General features: G+C 32.4%; 1 protein-coding gene across 3 annotated transcripts in view; it reads right to left on the bottom strand.

The window, feature by feature from the left end:
• Positions 1-1,103: 1,103 nt before the first annotated feature.
• Positions 1,104-19,973, bottom strand: part of LOC140437670 (uncharacterized) — a 29,786-nt gene continuing 10,916 nt past the window's right edge. Inside the window, exons 4-12 of one of the 3 annotated variants that reach the window (XM_072527315.1) lie at positions 18,703-18,747; positions 12,513-12,548; positions 10,846-10,884; positions 10,448-10,483; positions 10,014-10,049; positions 9,283-9,318; positions 6,847-6,936; positions 4,954-4,980; positions 1,104-1,221 (exon numbers count right to left, since the gene is read on the bottom strand). In XM_072527315.1, the coding sequence (XP_072383416.1) occupies positions 1,175-1,221; positions 4,954-4,980; positions 6,847-6,936; positions 9,283-9,318; positions 10,014-10,049; positions 10,448-10,483; positions 10,846-10,884; positions 12,513-12,548; positions 18,703-18,747 (392 nt within the window). In that variant the 3' untranslated portion in view covers positions 1,104-1,174. The remainder of the gene's footprint in view (positions 1,222-4,953; positions 4,981-6,846; positions 6,937-9,282; positions 9,319-10,013; positions 10,050-10,447; positions 10,484-10,845; positions 10,885-12,512; positions 12,549-18,702; positions 18,748-19,973) is intronic. The other 2 variants (XM_072527317.1, XM_072527316.1) reach the window with 2 other exon arrangements.

Genomic DNA, 19,973 nt, shown 5'->3' on the forward strand with positions numbered 1-19,973 from the left:
TTAAAGGCGCCTGCTCTAAACAGTTAGATATATGGAAACCAGGTCATGATGTTAGTACCAAGCCAAAAGAAAAAAGCAGATATTATTCAAACTAGTTATAATTATTTAAACTTCAAAAGTTTAGGTGCAATGAACTCAGTTTAACGGTTATTACTTACATTAAACATTCAGAATTATGTTGTACTCTTTTTCCGATATTCCAAATTACACAATATTATAAAATAACTATGAAAAAACCATGATAATTGTGTAAAACTTATATTTTTGTAATTTTTCAGATATTTCCAATTGACGCAAAGCTTCGAAAACAAACACTTGGATACTCTTTAGGTGGAAGGAGTAGGTCTTAGCAAATTTCAGAAAGTGCCAGATCTAACTCTTCCATGCGAAGAAATCCTAGTAACGCATCAGACAGACAGACTTCATGGATATCTACGTTTGAATTCGATGACATTTGATGAGTTCTGTAGAGTAAGTGGAGAAGTGGTCTCTTCACTTTGTTTAGAATAGTGAGATTCAACTCCTCCAACTTAGTTTTTGAGCTCACTTCGACTGAGTTGTCATTAAGACGAAGATTGCCCTATTCACCAATTTGGCAAAGGCTTGTGGAGTTTATTAACAAAGATTATAAACAAATTAATTTGCAACTGTTTAGTGAAATGTCTCTAATAATTTAGGAGAAAAAAATCATTTAAACAATTAAATTGTTAATAACAAATTATCTAACGGGTTTTCAGCCTGGTACTCCCAAAAAATCAAATCTATGCACCATAAAACATAAAAAAGTCAAGATATCGAAAGGATATACAAGTGCATACTCAACCTCCCCCTGGCCCCTAGACTATACCAATATTTATAACATTGACACTTATAAGACACTTTTTATTCGACTTGAAAAATTTTGTGATAGGTTTTTTTAATTTTATTTCTAAAAGACTAGCACGTATATTCTTGTCTCTTCTGCTCATGTCTTTAAATTTCATTATCACTAAACATACAAATGTGTGTAGTTCATTATTTTATTCAGGAATGGAGCTACTTTCCTATTTCTTTAACGGTTAAAATGTGTTTATTTTATTGTAATTTTATTAAAAACAAATATATGTACAATATACTTTTTAATGAATATAAATTAAAACTAATCAATTACAGCATATTTCCATCAGGACCTTAATTAGGCTGTTCCTTTGGGATTGCGTTTAAGTCGAGTTTGGTGATGAGCTGAAAAATGTTTTAATTAGATTAGTATAAAATAGTCGTAAAAAAAGTAAATATTAATTCATCATTATCATCATCATCATCATCCAGCCCTTTACGTCCACTGCTGGACATAGGCCTTCCTCATGTTTATCCATTGTGCTCTATCTTGAACACTTTTCGTCCAATTTCTTGACATTTTCTTGAGAAATAATCTCGCCCTCCACTTAAGCAACCTCTTCGTCTACCTTTCATCACTGATTCGGGCGACGTGTCAAGCCCAGATCCATTTCAGTGTGGCAATTCGGGAAATTGCATTGGTAACTCCTGTTTTTCGTCTTAAGTCCTCATTTCTAACTCGGTCACGAAGCGATATACTCAGCATTGACCTTTCCATTTTGCTCTGAGCTGTTTGCAGCGTTTTAGAAGTTGTAACTGTCAATGTCAAAATAGATCATCACAGGCAACACACATTGGTCAAATGTTTTACGTTTTAAAGAAATTGGTATATCGCTTTTAAAGATGTCTTTGAGTTTTCCATAGGCTTTTCCATACTAGGTTTATTCTTCTTCGTAGTTCGCATGTTTGGTTGTCTCTTGTGATCTTTATTTCGTGTCCAAGGTGTATGTATTTTTCCACCAGCTCTACTTCGTTGTCTTCAATATTGATATTTCCGCTAGGTACTAGGTTTGTCATGAATTTTGTTTTGGAGATGTTTATTTTAAGACTCACACTGGCACACACTACCTGAAGTTTATGTAGCATTGTACATATCTCCTTGAGGTTGTCCGAGAACAAAACTATGTCGTCTGCGAATTTCAAATTTGTTAATCTCTACCATCAATGTTCAGGTCTTTCTCTTCTCGGCTAAGTTTTTTACAAGCGGTTTAATTTTACATTACTGCGGTAAACAGTTTAGGCTATAAGGTATCACCTTGTCGGACTGCTCTGCCGATTGGGATATGATCCATGTTTTTATGTAGTTTCACCGACATAGTTGCGTTATGTCGATAGTCAATGCGGCATGTTTGTACTACTTCCAGGATTTTGTCAAATTCTACCGTGTCAAAGGCTTTATGGATTTCTACAAAAGCCAGAACGAGTGGTCGATTGTAATCGATAATCTTTTCTATTACCGTTTTAATGCTCTGTAGGTGATCATTTGTTCCAAATCCGGTACGAAATCCCGCTTGCTTTATTGGCTAGTAGAAATCAAGTTTTTTCTCAAGACGATTGGTTACGATTCTTGTAAGGAGTTTATATAGGCGACTAAGAAGACTTATAGGTCTGTAGTTTTCAAATTGGTGGGGATCTTCTTTTTGTTTTTTGTATAATAGAATTACCTCTGCATTGTGCTATTTGACGGGTATATTTCTGTCCAAAAGGCACAAGTTAAAAAGGTTTTATATTTTCTTATGTAGGCAAGTGCCTCCGATTTTTATTGCATCAATAACTACACAATCTTTACCTGGAGATTTGTTAATCTTAGCTTTTCTTAGAGCTAGTTTTATTTAGTCTATTGTGATTTCTGGTAGTAGTTCTGATCCTTGGCTGACAATGCCCTTTTTTCTTGTGAATATTTCTGGTACTTGATCTTCTCTATTATATCAAGAGCAAGTAGGAACCAGGAAAAGAGGCAGGCCAAAATCTAGATTTAAAACTCAAGTCGAAGATGACTTGAGGAATCTAGGAATCAGAAATTAGAAAGCCAAGGCGAAAGATAGGGGAAAATGGAGACTTATTCTGGAACAGGCCAAGCCCCACACGGGGTTGTAGAGCCAAATATGATGATGATACTTGATCTTCTCTACTATTTGCTTTGTATTGGCTTGTGTACAGCAATTTGTAGAAGTCTTCAACTATTTTAAGTGTTTCCTCTCTGTTGGTAATATTAATATTAATAAACTAATATTTATTTATAAATGAATGGAAATTTAATAATTTCCAAATAGTTAGAAAATACTTAACACTTCCAGTGACAGTTGGTTTGTAATTTTGTTATAGATGTACTTACCGACAGAGAAGATAAGGGAGGGGGCTTTTTAGCCAATGCTCTTTGAGGATTGTTTGAGATGTCGTGTGAGTGGAGGAGAGCAAAGAAATGTTGGAGGAGAGGGTTGGAGAAGGACTACTGAAGAGAGAGGACTTAAGGTTAGCAGGTCGAAAACGGAGTACATGTGGTTGGGAGAAATAAGCAACGTTGAGGAAAATGTGGCATGTAAAGAAGGATCTGATTCCGGAAGGAACTGATTGGGCGTATTATTGGTTTGTAGAGTTTTATTTTTGTATTTATCGATATAATTGTGGATTTAAGGAGGATATTAAATACAAAATAGCATCTGTTGGCCGTGCAAATTCTGCGGTAGTATTATTTTCAGTGTTAATTCGCTATCAGGTATACAAATTCGTTCACTGCTTTGATGACGTCGTTTTCTATAACAAATGGTCGTAGTATTTGTGGTTGCGTGCTTATTTTCATATACTTCGTTTTTTTGGTATTTATTATTAAACCCATTTTTGTAGCTGATTATTTTAATGCTACATATGCCTCTCGTACAGCGTTTTCCGTTCTCCCAACAATATTGATATCATCAGCATAGGCCAGGATTTGCACCGATTTATTATATATTGAACCAGTGGAACAGTATATAGGAGAAGGGGTCTCCCTGGCGCAGCCCGTTATTTGTTTTAAAATGTTGAGACAGTTCCTCCTGAATTCGTACTCTACATTTAATTTTTCAAGAGTTAGTTTTGTTAAATTTACTAACTGATTTGGTATTCCTAGCTCTTTCATTGCTTTGAACGTTTCTCTTCTCTTCACAGAGTCGTAGGCTGATTTGTAGTCTATAAATATGTGATGAGTGTCAAGGCATTATTCCAATGTTTTTTCCAAAATTTGTTTCAGGGTTGCAATCTGATGAATTGTCGATTTACCACCTCTGGAACCAGCCTGGTATTTTCCTACTATCCGTTCTGCATATGGTGCCATACGATGACATAGTACTGTGGCAAATATTTTATATGCTGCATTTAGAAGCGTATTCCCTGTGGTTAGAGCATTCAAAGATATCTCATTTTTTGTGTATGGTGCAAAATATTTCAATATTCCAATCATTGGGGAGGGATTTCTGTGTCCATATTTCTTTTATAAGCTGCTGTAATGCTATTATGGTATTATGGCCACCTTCTTTATATACATAGTTTAACTGGGAGATTATCTATTCCGGTTTTAACTGCATCTTTAACTTCAAGAATCGTTGGTGGTTCCTTCTCCCTCTCGTCTGCTTCCCTTACCTTATCTCTTTCGTCTTCCAGGTTTTCTTCTTCTACCTCTATATTAAGTGCCTGGTTAAAGCATTCCATCCATCTATTCAATACATCTTTCCTTGTTGTTAATAGGTCGCCACTTAGACTTCTGTATTGTCTTGTGGTTGCCTTGAATTCTTTCCTGTTGATGTTAGCTTCCTTATAGAATGCTCTGAATTCTTTCTCTCTGTCTGTAGTGGTTTGGTTTTTTTCTTTTGTGTATTATATTTTCTTCTCTTCTCTTTGACATTCATCGTCAAACTAATGATTTCTACGGGCACAAATTTCTGTTCCTATTTCCTCTTTCGCTGCTGCTTCAATGTCTTCCTTTATTCTGGTCCAGTAGGAGTTAGAAGACCAGTAGGCTCGTTTTATCAACCTTTTATATTTATTAATGGACGTTATCATGAAGGATATTTTCAATTTTATTAATAATTCGAACACACTTACCATTTCTGCCCTCCAAACCAAAATTAACTAAAAAGAAATTATATTTGATTCAAATATCAACAAAATTCATGTTACATAAAATAAATTATTGTGTAAAAAGCTATAATTTTTATTTAGGTACTTTAAAAACGGATTTTACCTGTTTTGCTTTTAAAAGTTGGATTTTTAGCGTTTTGTTTATTACTAGTGTGGATTTTTTTAGTTTCATTTTAAGTCTGAGGTAAAAGATTTAAAAACTAAAAATCTAAAAAATAGTATTTTAAAAGTAAAGAACGTTATTTATGTTTATTTAATTTAAAATAAAATTTATTATCATTTCAAACCTTGAAAAATATAACTCATTTTATACACACAGTTCTGGTGTTTCTTCAGATTTATTAGACAAATCTTTCTCTAGGATCAATTGTTTTATTTTGTCCTTTAAGGAAGCGAAGAAGGAAATATAAAGTTTAGGGATGGGTGTGATTACCTCTGGGAATCAAAATGTAATTCCGAAGCTTTTTTACATCGGAAATTTTTTTAATGTTTACTGAAAGATTCTTTTTGATAAACCCTGAAGAATTCACGGTTCTAACATGTTTTTGCCTTTGTATCAGGATTTTCGCTAACTTCTTGTTTCCTAACTCTTTCACAAAGTTCAAATAAGCGGTCTGGTGGTATGAAAGTAGGGCCTTGTAAGGGAAATATTATTTACACTTTTTCAATTATTTTGGGTTGCGTAGTAATCAACTTTAACAAAGCAATTATAGTTCTAGTTTTATCTTGGCGTCGCAACCATCAACAAATATTATAACCTTAAACTATGATATATCTTAATGTTGTAGACAATGAAACTCACATGATGCTATCTCGTTTGATCCTTTTAGGTTAGGATTCCTTCTGTTCATACGTAGCTAGACAGTTTGCATTAAGAACTACCAATAACAACAGAAAATTTAAAAAGGTAAAGTTAACACCAATAATAAGCTTCATGGTTTCGAGATTTAGCAAATGTTTCTGACAATCGAACGATAGCTTAAGAACTCCCTTTTCTTTTGCTTTTAGTAATGAGAGATAGGCTTTAGCTCTTTTCTTTTGAATAGCTTGAGAAGCTTGTAATTGTTTTAGTTGCTGGAGATCAGTTTTGTTTTTTCTGCTACTTCAAGGCAAGTTGAGCATAAATCAACTCGAGGTGAGCCAAAGCACAAATTAAACTTATGCACAAAAATTTAACCGGAGTAAGACTTTTTTACTCATAAGTTTTTCTCAACTTAAGCATTGTAAGCACGTGCTAATCTTTCTATACTTAAATCCGAGAAAAGAAAATGTCGACGAATATTGCAGCGACAATAATGCATTTTTAAACATTTTGAAGAGTTTAAATTTTAAATTTTAGAAATATTTTAAAGAGATTTTATACCTTCTAACATTCTTGTTTTCCTTTAAATGTCTTAAATCATCACCCCTTTTTTTCTGAAGGACTTTACCATAAAAGGCATAGGTGTGGAGTATATTTATAATATATCTATGTATATTCGAGTATATGTATAAGTTACCAACTCCTATAATATGACAAAAAGGCCGTTCACAAACTTGAACATCTTCACTTTCACGAAATTTTTAATGATAAATGAGTACTTGTTTCTTGTCGGTTTTTTGCCCCTTGTCCTTTTTTGACGGCAACTGAGTAGAATCACCAACGTGTGTTTTATAATAAAGTTTTCCTAATCACTTTATTTGTTACTTGAAAAAAAAGATTCTGGAAATTTGATAACAGTTTCGTATGTTAGTACAGATTGTGATTCGGCGTTATCGTTGTGATGGATCTCACCTATTTTTTTTTTAGACGTACGGGACGTTATTTTATTTCATGAAAAAACATTTTTTATATATATAGGTATCAAAATTACGTACCGTCAAGGTTTCCCCTCAGTCCAAAAAGATTGGGTACACCACCAGCAAATGGATCTGCCAAAATTTGTGGAGGAGTTGATTTTGCTGCTTCTAATAACAACAAAAATTATATAAAGTTGAAAACTTTTTTTTCGACAAAAATATATATTCGCTAATGACGCTCAATAGTTCATAAGTTTAATAAAACAAATAAACATTAAAAAATATACATTTCATTCCATATATTTACATCTTAACTCATCTAATGGTGAAAGAGGTGACGAAAGGTTCGATTCAGCAGCTCTTTTGTCCTCATTGTCTGTTTCAAGATAATATAAAGGAGGAGGATGTCATAGTAAAACTAACTTCGTAAATAATTGCTTACAGAGCTGGTAAATAGCCTTAGATATGGACAACTAACTGGGGTTCACGCCATGTTAAACGAGCAAGTGACTGTGATTAGAGACGAATCGAACAAAAAACAAAAGATCATAACAGATTACAGAAATAGTTCAGAATGTAAAGAAAAAAACACTTAGAGGCAAATAAATTCTTCTTTATGTGCCGTCTTCTACCGAAGGATGGCGACCATCAAACGATAGGTTTCTTTGTTTTTGAAATCAGACAAACTGGTCATGGTCAAAAGATACTGAAAAAAATGGAGAAGATGATATAAAAAAAACTTGATGCAGACCAGATAGCGGTAAAAGAAGCGGAAGAGCTGCAAAAGGAACGTCGAGAACTTCAAGCCAAACTCAAATCGCAAGAAAAGAAGGTAGACTACTTCGAGCGTGCTAAGCGATTAGAAGAAATTCCCCTACTTCAAGCCAATACGAAGGAACATCAAGAGAGTTTGGATAGAGTTTGGACAATACATATTGGCTGAACAAACACGATTGGACCAAGAAAGGGAAGAAAGAGAGCGGAAACGTGCTCTAAATAAAATTCAGCAGGTTAAAGACAGACACTTAAAGAAAAAACTACAGCAAATCAGACAAACTGCAAATAAATTAATCAAGAGTAAATCATGGATGACAGATAAGATACTGAAGCTGATGGACTAAAGAAGAAAAGCCAAATATGACCCAGACGATCCCATCGATATAGCGATAAATATATCAATAAAAAGAAAAATCAGAGCAATCAAAAATAAAAAAGGAATGGAAAGATGCGAGACTGTACAGTTAAATTATGATAGTCATAATGTACATAGGAAAGTTAAAGAACTCATAGGTGGAATAATATGGGGACAGAAAGGAAATCTATTTGATTCTGACCGTGAGATATGTTGTGAATCATTAAAAACCTCCATGTTGCTTCCTGTCTTTTTTCCTTTATTAGAAAAGGAAGAAGAAGCTGACAGATGACAGTTATTGTAAGATGAAGTTTAAAATATTATGTAAGTGTATTTTCTGTAATTCTAAATATTACATTAAAATAAACTGACAATAAGAGAGGTGCTAGTTTTATTAAATATTCAAATTGATAATAAAAGGAAATAAAAATATGTCTGTGAAGTCCGTGAGAATAGCAAAGGAAAGAGTTATCAACTGGAGGAGGGGCAATAGAACGATCAAGAAAAATATACTTTTTCCAATAGAGGCTAAAACCCACAGCGTTAAAATAGCTGTTTGACTAAACAACAAAAGGAAGAAAAAGACTAAATCATTTTAATATTTAATTTGAAATTGCACTTCAATAGCAACTATTAAAGATCTAGATGTGCCTAGTCTTGTCTTTTACCATCTCTTTGTCTTCTTATTAAGTCCCTACGTCTCCATTTTAAGATTCTCCTTCATTCACCCGTTATCATCGTACTATATGGCCAGCCCATCGCCATTTTAGATTTACCACCTTCTCCAAGATGTCATTTATTAAAATATGATTTCGTCATATTTTAATGAATAAGTACATTAGTCAGGTTAAAATTGTTTGAATATTACATTTAATATACAAATGATATCGACGTTAATAGTACGAATAATAAAATTATTATAGTCTGCAAATTGTGGATACTGAACAATTTTATAAAACGAGAGGACTACTAGAAACAACAGAGATGAAAATACTTCGACGATTATCAGAGAAAAGTCTGTGGGGTAGGGAGAGAAGCGAATACATAAGAAGAGCTTGCAATATAGAAGACATAAATGGATGGGTGACAAAACGGAAACAGGAGTGGAACAGGATTAGTAGAATGGCAGAGGATAGGATAGTACGAATAGCACGAGATAAGTTACCAAATGGATGAAGAAGTATTGGCAGACCAAGAAAAAGATGGTGCGATAATTTAAACAATTTAGGGTGCTAATATTGAAGAAGAAATAGGCTTCAAAGCCTACATACAAGAAGGAAGAAAAAGATGAAGAAGAAGAAGAGCAATTTTTACCTTGAATCAATTGTCAATAAAAACATTGATTTAACAATATCGTATGAATAGAGTAAACTTAAACTTACCTGTGCTTGGTGATGGTGTTTTAGTCTCGGTAGTTTCTGGAAAATAAATTATTATTCTCTATTAAAGACTATCAAATAAAAAATCTATCTATTTATATTTCGGTTTTTTTTTTTTAATTTTAACGACTTTCCATAGGAATTGATAAATGAGCAACAACGAATCGTATGTTCTCATCTTTTACTGTACTACGATTTTTACTGTACTTCGATTTGTAATATGCATGTGATTTACCACTATAGTCTTAAATTGCGACAGAATGAACTGAACCCGAATGTTCAGCTCCGAACTAAGTGAAGAGGTCGAAATCATCTGAGAAAGTTGTTATATCAATTATTTCAGATTTAAACCCAGCTTATTAATAAATATTTTTAGCAGAAAAGATATGGATTGCAAAAGAAAAACTATATCACCATTCCCAATAATCTGCTCATACTAGCGATGTAATAAAAACAAAATTACTCAATCTTCTAGACAGATCTATCTGCTGATACTTCCATGTGTTTCCAAACCTCGACAAATATCCACATCAATATAATTTTTGATCAAATAAAGCAATTTTTGCAGTCTTAGATGAAATTTTACTGAATTTTCGGAACATTGCCTAAGGGAAAAAGGGCCGTTTAACTTATTAAAAATATAGGGAACAATAAAGTCATTTTTTTAACATAAAATCGTTTTTTATTTCCGACAATTTTTTAACCAGCTCGTTAAAAAAGAATTGTATATTTACCTGTTAATGGTGATGAACCATCATGCTCGGTGATTTCTGTAAAATAAATACGTATGGTCATATTAAGAATTACATATAGTGAATATCTTATTTTAAAACAATTAAAAAAGTGGATTCAATTGATTAAAACATTATTCATCCCTCATTGATGGGATGAATATCTTATCGATAGATCTAAATTCTGATACTTCCATATGTTTCCAAACCTCGAAAAATATCCACGTAGAATGTATTTTTGCAATCTTAGATGGGATTTTATTGAATTTTCGGAAATTACCTCAGGGATAGGATAAATAAATTGAAGAAACGTTGCAAAAACTGCATTTAACTTAATAAAAATCTAAGGAAAAATAAAGTCGTTTTTTTAGCAGACAAATTTTTTTCATTTTCGTCAACTTTTTAACCAGCCCCTTATAAAAGAATTGTATATTTGCCTGTTAATGGTGTTGAATCATCATGCTCGGTGGTTTCTGTAAAATAAATACACATAGTCATATTAAGAATTGAATATAGTCAAAGTCTTATTTTAGAAATATAAAAAGTATTTGACCTAATTTATTAAAACGTTATTCATCCCTCATTGATGGGATGAATACCTTAAAAATAGATCTACCTTTTGAGATACTTCCATCTGTTCCCAAACCTCGAAAATATCAACGTAGAAATTATTTTTGATCAAATAAAGCAATTTTTGGAGTCTTAGATAGGATTTTATTAAATTTTCGGAAAATTACCTTAGGGAAGAATCACCGCAAAAGGTACATTTAACTATGTTTTTCATTTTCGTTAACTTTTGGACCAGCCCGTTAAGAAAGAATAATTGTATATTTACCTATTGCTGGTGATGACCCATCGTGCTCCTCGGTGGTTTCTGTAAAATAAATATGCAAAATATTATTTTAAAGATTAAAAACATATTTGACATTAATAGTTATTTAACCAACAAGTGTATTAATAAGGGCGATTAACAATTGAGATATATTAACGCGCGAGCGAAGCGAGTGCGTTAATGTTCGAGATTGTTAATCGCCATTTTAATTCACGAGTTCGTTGCAAAACTTTTCCGTCGACCATACTTTTCAGAAATAAAAATATCTTAGTTTAAATTTTTATTTACTTAACGATAAATAATGACATACAATGACAGACAGTACTTACAGCGGCTACTTCATTTTAAATAATTTGTCAGTGGGAATATAAATAGGTATGTTTGGTTGTCTACACCACAGGTAACTGCCAATCACAGAGCGTTAAATGTGGTTAAATTAATTTATGCAAGCAATGTATGTTGTGTTGCCTATAATAAAATCGTTCATTAATAGAAAATCATTCATTAATAGGGGTCATTAATCAATGATTTTGAGGGTGTTAAAATTGATCATAAATGGATGGTCGACGGAAAACAAGTATTTAACGCAATTGATTAAAACAATATATATCCCTCACATATTTATAGATCGCATAGATCACACAAGAATAAAAAGGAACCGAAGGAACCGAAAATTAATTAACAACTTGTGATATGCATTGTGAAAGATGGGACTGTGATCATTCCGACGGGTTTAGAAGATCTTTAAGTGGCAAGTGCAAAGCTGCACTTCGGCGATCAAATATCCAATTCTTTTCTTTTCTATGGTCGTAAAATAACCAAAACATCGTGTCTCGGTCTGTCTAAATATAGTAGCGACGTTTGGTATTTCACACCAATCCCTTATAGTTCTTAACCAAGAATGTTGTTTTTTACCAGAACCTCGTTTTCCCTAAACTTATCCTTGGAATATTATTTTTGATATGTGGACTATCGGGGTCCCCTCAACACATGTCCCAGGCCAGATATTTTACGATGTTTTACCGTATTCGTCTTGCTACGCCACTTCTCAAAACTGCATTATTTGTAAGATGAGCAGTCCACGGAATACATAGCAACCAACGAAGGGTCCAAAACTCAAAGGCTTCGATCCTATTCAACGTATTCGCTTTAAGTGACCAAGTTTTGACTCCATATACCACAATAGACCACAGATAACAGTTGAGAAGACAAATTCTGGTACTTAATGTAAATGATTGTAAGAAGAAGAATCTTAATTTTAAAAAACGTTGAGTGGAAATGTGATAAGAAAACTTTAATATGTGGACAAATAGAAGGATTGTGAAGATCTCATGGATGGATTATGTTATGCAAGTTGAAGTTTTAAGAAGAATGCAAAAGGGAAAAGAAGATGAGAAAGAAATAAAAAAAATACAACTGCAATATCTCTGATATATAATGCGTGGAGAATAATACAGCCTCTTGGAGTCCGTAATATAAAATAGATTGCAGAAGAAATGATTCAAAAATATGATGATTCGGTTAAAATAAAGGCAGGGTATGACTGCAGTTCAAAACAATTCTTTGGAGCAGTTTTACATTTTTTGTAGCCCTACACTGGTCGACATGAATAGTATACATGAATGTGACATTGACTCTTTTTTTAAATAAAGTTGTAATAATATATTTACCTGTATTTGCTGATACTTTCTCAGTTGCACCTGATTCTACAAAAGAAAACAAGGTAAGAGTATACACTAAAGAAAAAGTGTGAAACAGTAAAAATGTACAACTTGGGAAATAATTTAAAAATAATACTTGTATATAGATGACCATAGAGGCGTGGCCAAGGAAGCTCATTGATTGCCCGAGCCATTAAATACGTAATTACTATTTAAATTGGAATAAGCCACAATTAAAGGTTAAAGTAAGTTTATTGATGTTTTAATTTCCACTTCGGAAATCGTTCTCAAAATAAAAACATTAATAAATTAAACAAATTATGTTTTTTTGTTACTTGATGAAAAATTCTTCTAATAATTTAATTTTATCTGACTCATTTATATCGGCAATTCAGACATACATTATACATTGTAAAGTAGATGATTCATTCGATTACATGACATCAACTTTTACTTGAGGATATCCGTCAGAAAAAATCATAGCATGTAATTCATGCTATGATTTTTACTATGGAATCACTAACGGGAAATTTTTACTGTCATCCTGGCATCTGTATGTCTTTTTAAAGACGAATTACACGCTATGATTTTTTCTGACGGATATTCTCAAGTTAAAGTTGTTTTCATGCAATCGAATGAACTATCTAAAGCTATGATTTGTTAGAACAGTGAGCGACGCATAACTCACAGTGAGTCGAACGCCGCGCACGTTCGTCAAAATCAAAGGAATGGTTCTCTATGATAACGGTTTGTTAGGTTCTGCTTAGTTGCGCGCACTGCAGAGCGATAGCAGTATAGGTCGACGGTGTGCGCTGGAATCAATTGCGATTTGACTTGGACGCAAACGTTCAGCTGAGCTGACAGCGTACACATCCAAAGCAAAATTATAATTATATTTTTATATAGTTATTATTATTGTAATAATTAAGTGATGTCTAATAAATTTTCTCCCGAGGAATATGAAAGACTAGTGTAGTATTACAAATTGTAAGACAGTTCCAAATAAATCCCTGGAAAGTCCAAAATATTCTCGAAATGTTTACCTCGTTGTGAAACAATCTTTTTTCGACTGTTAATTTAAAAGCTCCTTCTGTATTAAAACATTAAAAATTTCGTTTACATTTTTATTTCTTTTATTTAAATTTGACTTTTGAAAATTATCAACTCTTCTTCTTCCTGCCTTCCTCGAGTAATAAAATTATTGCGTTAAGTTTGGAAGAATTCATTTTTTTAAACTTACCATCTTTAAGAGAACTAATTGTTAAAGTGAAACTAATTTTTAAAATTGTTTTGAGCGCGACAGAATAAATGAATACGAACTAATCTAACAAACCGACTCATCCAAAACTGCCGTGAGTCGAGTACAACAGATTCTGCTGTTCGTGTATGTCGTGCGCTGCGCACTGTTCTATAGTTTATTTTTATGAACGAGAGAGTAATTAGCATAATTTTAACTGGTAGCTCCGACCACTCCATGGGCGTGCTCAAGATTAATTGAAAAATTACTTTGAATAATTGTAAAAAATAAATTAATTATTTCAGTGTTATAAAGTGTTATGTGTATGTAAACAAAAGTGACCTCTTTTATCACACACTATATTAGAACTGACTGGCCTATATTAAAAAGGGTTTTAAAAAATTCACATTTTTTTTAATTTTTAAAAATTACAAAAGAGAAAAAGAGTTTTTAAAACCGTCTAAGGTATGTTAAATAGATGAATAAAAATATTAACATAAAACTTACAGCTACTTGTTACAAATCCAAATCAGATTCAGAAGATGAACTTTCAGAACCAAGATTTATAATAACTGGCTCGATCATTTTATCAGTAATATTGTCCAGCTTCCACATTTTTCCCCTTCTTTAATAGTGTGATTTACGGCCTCCAAAAACAACTATTTAACATCATGAATTTTAAAAGTGGTATTTTTTCTTGAAACTTCACTCTTTATCTGTGCCCATACCAGTTCAATCGGGTTTAATTCACAATGATATGGTGGGGATCTAAGTACTGTCATTCCACGATTTTTGGCAATTTCATCAATTTCGTATTTTTTTAATTTTTCTTTATGAAGGGCACACAACGAATAAAGTTCCTTTCTTATAGATCCGGGATGGTACGTAATATTTTTTGAACTCAGCCAATTCTGCAAGTCATTTTTTAACCACTTGGTTGTGGGCAGTCCTTGTATAAGTCTGGAGTGATAACTTGCATTATCCATTACTATTACACAGTTCTTAGAAAGAAGATCTATCATTTGTTCGAACCATTCTTGAAAGACATCAGCGTTCATGTCTTCATGGTAGTCACCAGTACGAGTTGATTCAAAAGTTAATAAACCACCTTCAACAAAACCGTCTGAACTGCCAATGTGTACTATTATCAGCCTGCGTCCCTTTCCTGATGGTGGGTTTAAACCAGTAGATAAGTTATTTACAAAAGCGTGCCTTTGACTTGTAACAGTTTCATCCTGCCAAAATTTATTTGGTGTATGACCCTCGTTGATCCATGTTTCATCAAGATAAAATATTTTTCTTTTTTGGTTTCTCATTTCCTTTATGGTTCTTAGAAAATGTCTTCTCCATATGACAATATCGCTTCTTTCTAATAAAATAGACTTTCTGGGATTCTTTTTCCAGCGGAAGCCTATTTCTTTTAAAAGTTTCCATAACGTACTTCGACTCATTTCTGGGTAATCCTTATCATCTCGAACTGAGACAAGAACTTTATCCAATGTTGGAAATTCTTGTCTAAAGAAGAATTCATGCACTTTCCGTCGAAGTCCTTCTTTAAAATGATATTCTATTTGAAATTTTGGTTTCCCTGGAGCATTACGTGGCATTTGAAAACTACCACATTTCTCTTCTTTAATAACTCTGTAAATCGTAGATTTCCCAACACCAAGTGTACTGCTAACTAACTCAACGGTCTCATCAACACTTTCACATAAACGTTTGTCTGTAAATGATTTAAAACAATTAAATATTAATGTTTTTTCATTAACTGTTAGAGGACCAAATTTTCGGCGTTTACACGGCACTTCCAAATTTTCCATAACACTAGTATACACAATAAACTGCACCTTGCAACTGAAGTACCTACTTTTAGTGAACTGTTAAGAATTTTGAATACGGCACTTGGACCTTCCTACAAAATAGAAAAACCCATTATCACATTTTCTGTGGAATAAGTTTAGAAGGTAATTATCTAGTCAATTACTGTCGTAGATTCCTGGAATTAAAGAATTAAATGTTTGATTGTTGAAACCCTTACTTCGTGGAATGCACTCATTTCAGATAAAATAAAACGTTTTATTTTATCTAAAGAATTAAACTTTATTTTGCAAATAGGTAGGTACTTATTAAACTTTTATTGGTTATATATAACCAATAAAATAAACATCTTACATTTCTTGCAAATTCATTAGTACCTGTTAATCTCCATCACTCCGACACTGGCAACCTTATTTAGGGATTAGTAGGCCTCACAACTATTGTATTCTATTCTGCTCCAACCTTTATACCTGGTGGTCATACTCAATTTAAAATTGTTTTCCTATATACTTCTGTAAACTTGTTGACAAATATCTGTTTTTCATTGAGTCACCCGTATCAACAGTTTAGGGATTTGCATACATAATTTATTGTTTTATTACTCTCTCATACATAAAAATACACTATAACAAACTGTAGCTTTACAAGTAAAGTCGTCCGAGGAACGCCGAAGTGGAAATTGAAACGTCAATAAACTTCCTTTAACCTTTAATTGTGGCTTATCCCCATTTAAATAGTAATTACTTTAAAATGCCACAAGAAAATAGCTTCAGAATAATATACATTAAATACGTATAAAAATGTATACAAAAAAGCTAATAATTATAGTTATCGATTTAATACGTCATAGTTAGATATCCATCTAACAATGTAAAAGAAATTAATTTCATTTTGAAGTTCTTTGATATTGATACCATAGGCTGACTCTTGAAATGCCACTAAATCTAATAATTATTCTTTACCAACGAAACCAAGTGAAATAACACATATAAAAACTGCCAATTGCGGAAGATCTTTGATATCTGTCGGTTCGTCAATGGCAAAGCTGAATGCAAAACCATTGTTAACATATATAATTGTAGTTAAGCGTTGTTCGGTTGTGTGTCTCGAAATGGGGATCTGCGAAACAACTTTGTGTGACATCATAGTACATCTTTTAATTTTTTTAATATTGCACGCAATAACAAAGCAGTTTTTAGCCACATTATTAGCTTAATTGCCAATGGTCATCAAAATTTACATACTAAAACAATTTTTAGAATAAGGTGATTAATTGGTAACATCGCCAAAAACCATATTCCACTTACCAACTTTGCAGAGGCATACCAAAATAATATTTTAATTATTTATTTAAACACATAAGTAATTACGTAAAAATTAAATCTAAGATCGATATAATTATTAAATTATCACGTGTGTTTTGACAAATCTTATAGTTGTCTACCAAAATAAAGTAAAATTTTATTGTTATTATAAAGTGTCTAATACAGTACTTCAAAAAATAGAAAACTTTGTAAAATACTTATTTTTTCATTAGACTAAACAATCTGAAATTTTAACATACAATGTCGTCAATACACTTCATTCTCTATTAGAATTGCTGTGTGCTGTAAACGTTATATTTGTTTTTTTTTTAACTTGATTTGAAAGTTTCTTTGTGTGTTTCCTTGTGATTTAAAATGTATTTTGTATTTCATATTAATTAAAATAAGGTAAGCTAAACTATTATCATGTGAATGCGTGTATTTAGTAGTGCATTTTTTTTGTTTATTTTAGTAAATTCTCGAAATATGAAATGAAGAGGCACTAACCACTAAAGACTTAACGGCTTTGGTAGAAGAAGACTCAGATTGTGAAAATGCTGACTAACTTGATGTGGTTTATGTGCCACCAGAATCAGATGAAGTTTCCGATGTAGAAGACATTGATGATAATATTATTTTGTGGGAATTCTGATTATAATATTCCTCCCAACCACAGATTAAAACGTCCTTCGTACTCAGCAGTAATTCAATGTCACTCTGATTAATATATAGGCAATATAAAAGCCAACCAAGGAGGCAAGTCACCTGTTAAATTTTTTACTCCTTTTTGATAAACAAGTGATTAAAATAACCGTCACGATTTTGAAATGAATGACATAGATTCCCTGCTTCAATTTGATATGTATTGGTCGAAGGATGAGGATAAAGATGTGCGCATTATAAGAGAAAGAGTGAGCTGACATAGATTTCGTTTAATCAAACATGAAAAAAAGAGAATAGTGAAGGAACGGCTACATCAGTGTCAAACCTAGTACATGGACATTAACCTATATTTGCTTTACCAGATGAAACTAGATTCGACAATATTGCTCACATTATAAAAAGAGACGATACTAGTGCAAGAAAAAAATGCCGGATGTGCAAAAGTAATACTATTTTTTTATGTAAAAGATGCATCTACACCCCAAATGTTTCGAAAATCTTCATCTTAAAATTTAATTTACATTTAAGATACAATATGTTCCTTTATTAAAAATTGTACCCGTATTCGGCCAAAGGTACTCACTTGTTTTTCCTTTCATGAAAAAAAATTCTTTTTGGTTGTACCTAAATTAGTCTTAATTTATGTGTTTTTAATCCAATCTAATAAATTAATTGTCAAATTTCTCTTTTGTTTATTGTATCATTACCTCAAATTTATTTTCCCTACCTCAAAACTATTTTAAAGTTAATAATAAAGTCTATTTAATAAATATATTTCCAAGAAATAGAACACATCACGCCTATGCACATATAGAATGTGGAACGAATAAACTATTTCTCTTATTCCGATTTTTTCGTACGAAGTACGTAAATATGTAGACCAGCGAAATATTGATAAGTTTACCGATGTTTCAAAGTATTTAATGAGCTTGTCCAACTGTACGGTCGTGAATCGCACCAATTTATATTGTTATGGAAGCAAATGTTATGGAACTATCTTAATTTTCACTTATTTACCGCATGTGGCTCTCGAGCCACAGTTTGGCTACCCCTGTCAAAATAGATGTACACTATTAAAAATTATTTGAATTAAAAACAAGGGAATGGAACAAAAAGCAGAAATAGATAAAAAGTTTTGCTTTTCAAAAGATATACTCAAAATTATAAGTATTCTTACCTGTACTTCCGGCTTCAGTAGCTATGGAATGATTAAGAGAATTTTCTGTAAAGTTTAAATAAAAGTATTAAAAATTAAAATAAATAAAAATAAAAAAGTAGACGCCGTATTTGTACTAAGACAAAACACAGAAAAGGCCATCGAGCACAATAAACCAGCATATCTATGTTTTATAGACCTGACAAAGGCTTTTGATCGCATCCAAGTCGAAGACGTCTTACACTTACTGTATAAAACAAACATACCAATCAATATTGTACAAACCATCGAAAACATCTGCTTCCATAATCGAATACAGGCAAAGATAAATGGAAAACCAACACGGTGTATACCAATACCAGCGGAGTTAGACAGGGTGACTCGTTAAGCCCACTTCTCTTTAATATAATAATGGACGAAATAATACAAGCAGTAAGTAAAGGTAATGGCTACAGAATGAGGAACAAAGAAATCCAAATATTATGTCATGCAGACGACGCCTCATTAATCACCGAGACAGAAGACGAGCTCCAAAGATTAAAATTAAGATAATCTAAATACCCACTACTATGTAAAATCAAAATTGATGGGGAAATAATAAAGCAGGAAGCAAGGTTTAGATATCTGGGAATAGATATAACTAGTTGCGGAGATGTTGAAGAAGAAATACGACAACAAAGCTTAAAAGCAAGTAAAGCGCCAGGATTTCTTAATGACACAATCTGGAAGAACAAATACCTAAAACAAGATACAAAAACAAGTATCTATAAAGCAGCAATTAGACCTATATTAACATACACGGCGGAGACAAAACCTGATACATCTAAAATGAGACGACTACTAGAAACAACCGAGATGAAAATACTCCGACGAATATCAGAGAAAAGTCTGTTGGATAGGCTGTGCAAAAACCACTATTTCTGCACTTTTAGGTTAGGATAATTCAGAAACTAAAACCAAATTTTCAATTTGGAGATCAGATTCGGATTCATCGCACAAAAAACCTTCTGAAAAGTATATTTTGATCTATGGGTCCGGGATATTTGGGATATTTTGATATTGGTCAAATTTTGCCGACCTATAATTATTTTAATAACGATGCCAATGACAACCACAGAAACTGAAAGATGTTTTTCTACTTTGAAATTGATCAAAAGACTTCTAAGGAATACAATGTCGACAAAAAACTGACAATACCATGTGACTCCATCGAAAAAACTTTAGTTGGAATAATTTCTGTTCTCAACGAAAAGGTAATCAAAAGGTTCATCTCCGATAAAAACAGAAAGATA

This window comes from Diabrotica undecimpunctata, chromosome 3 (assembly GCF_040954645.1).
Source record: "Diabrotica undecimpunctata isolate CICGRU chromosome 3, icDiaUnde3, whole genome shotgun sequence".
Taxonomy (NCBI): domain Eukaryota; kingdom Metazoa; phylum Arthropoda; class Insecta; order Coleoptera; family Chrysomelidae; genus Diabrotica; species Diabrotica undecimpunctata.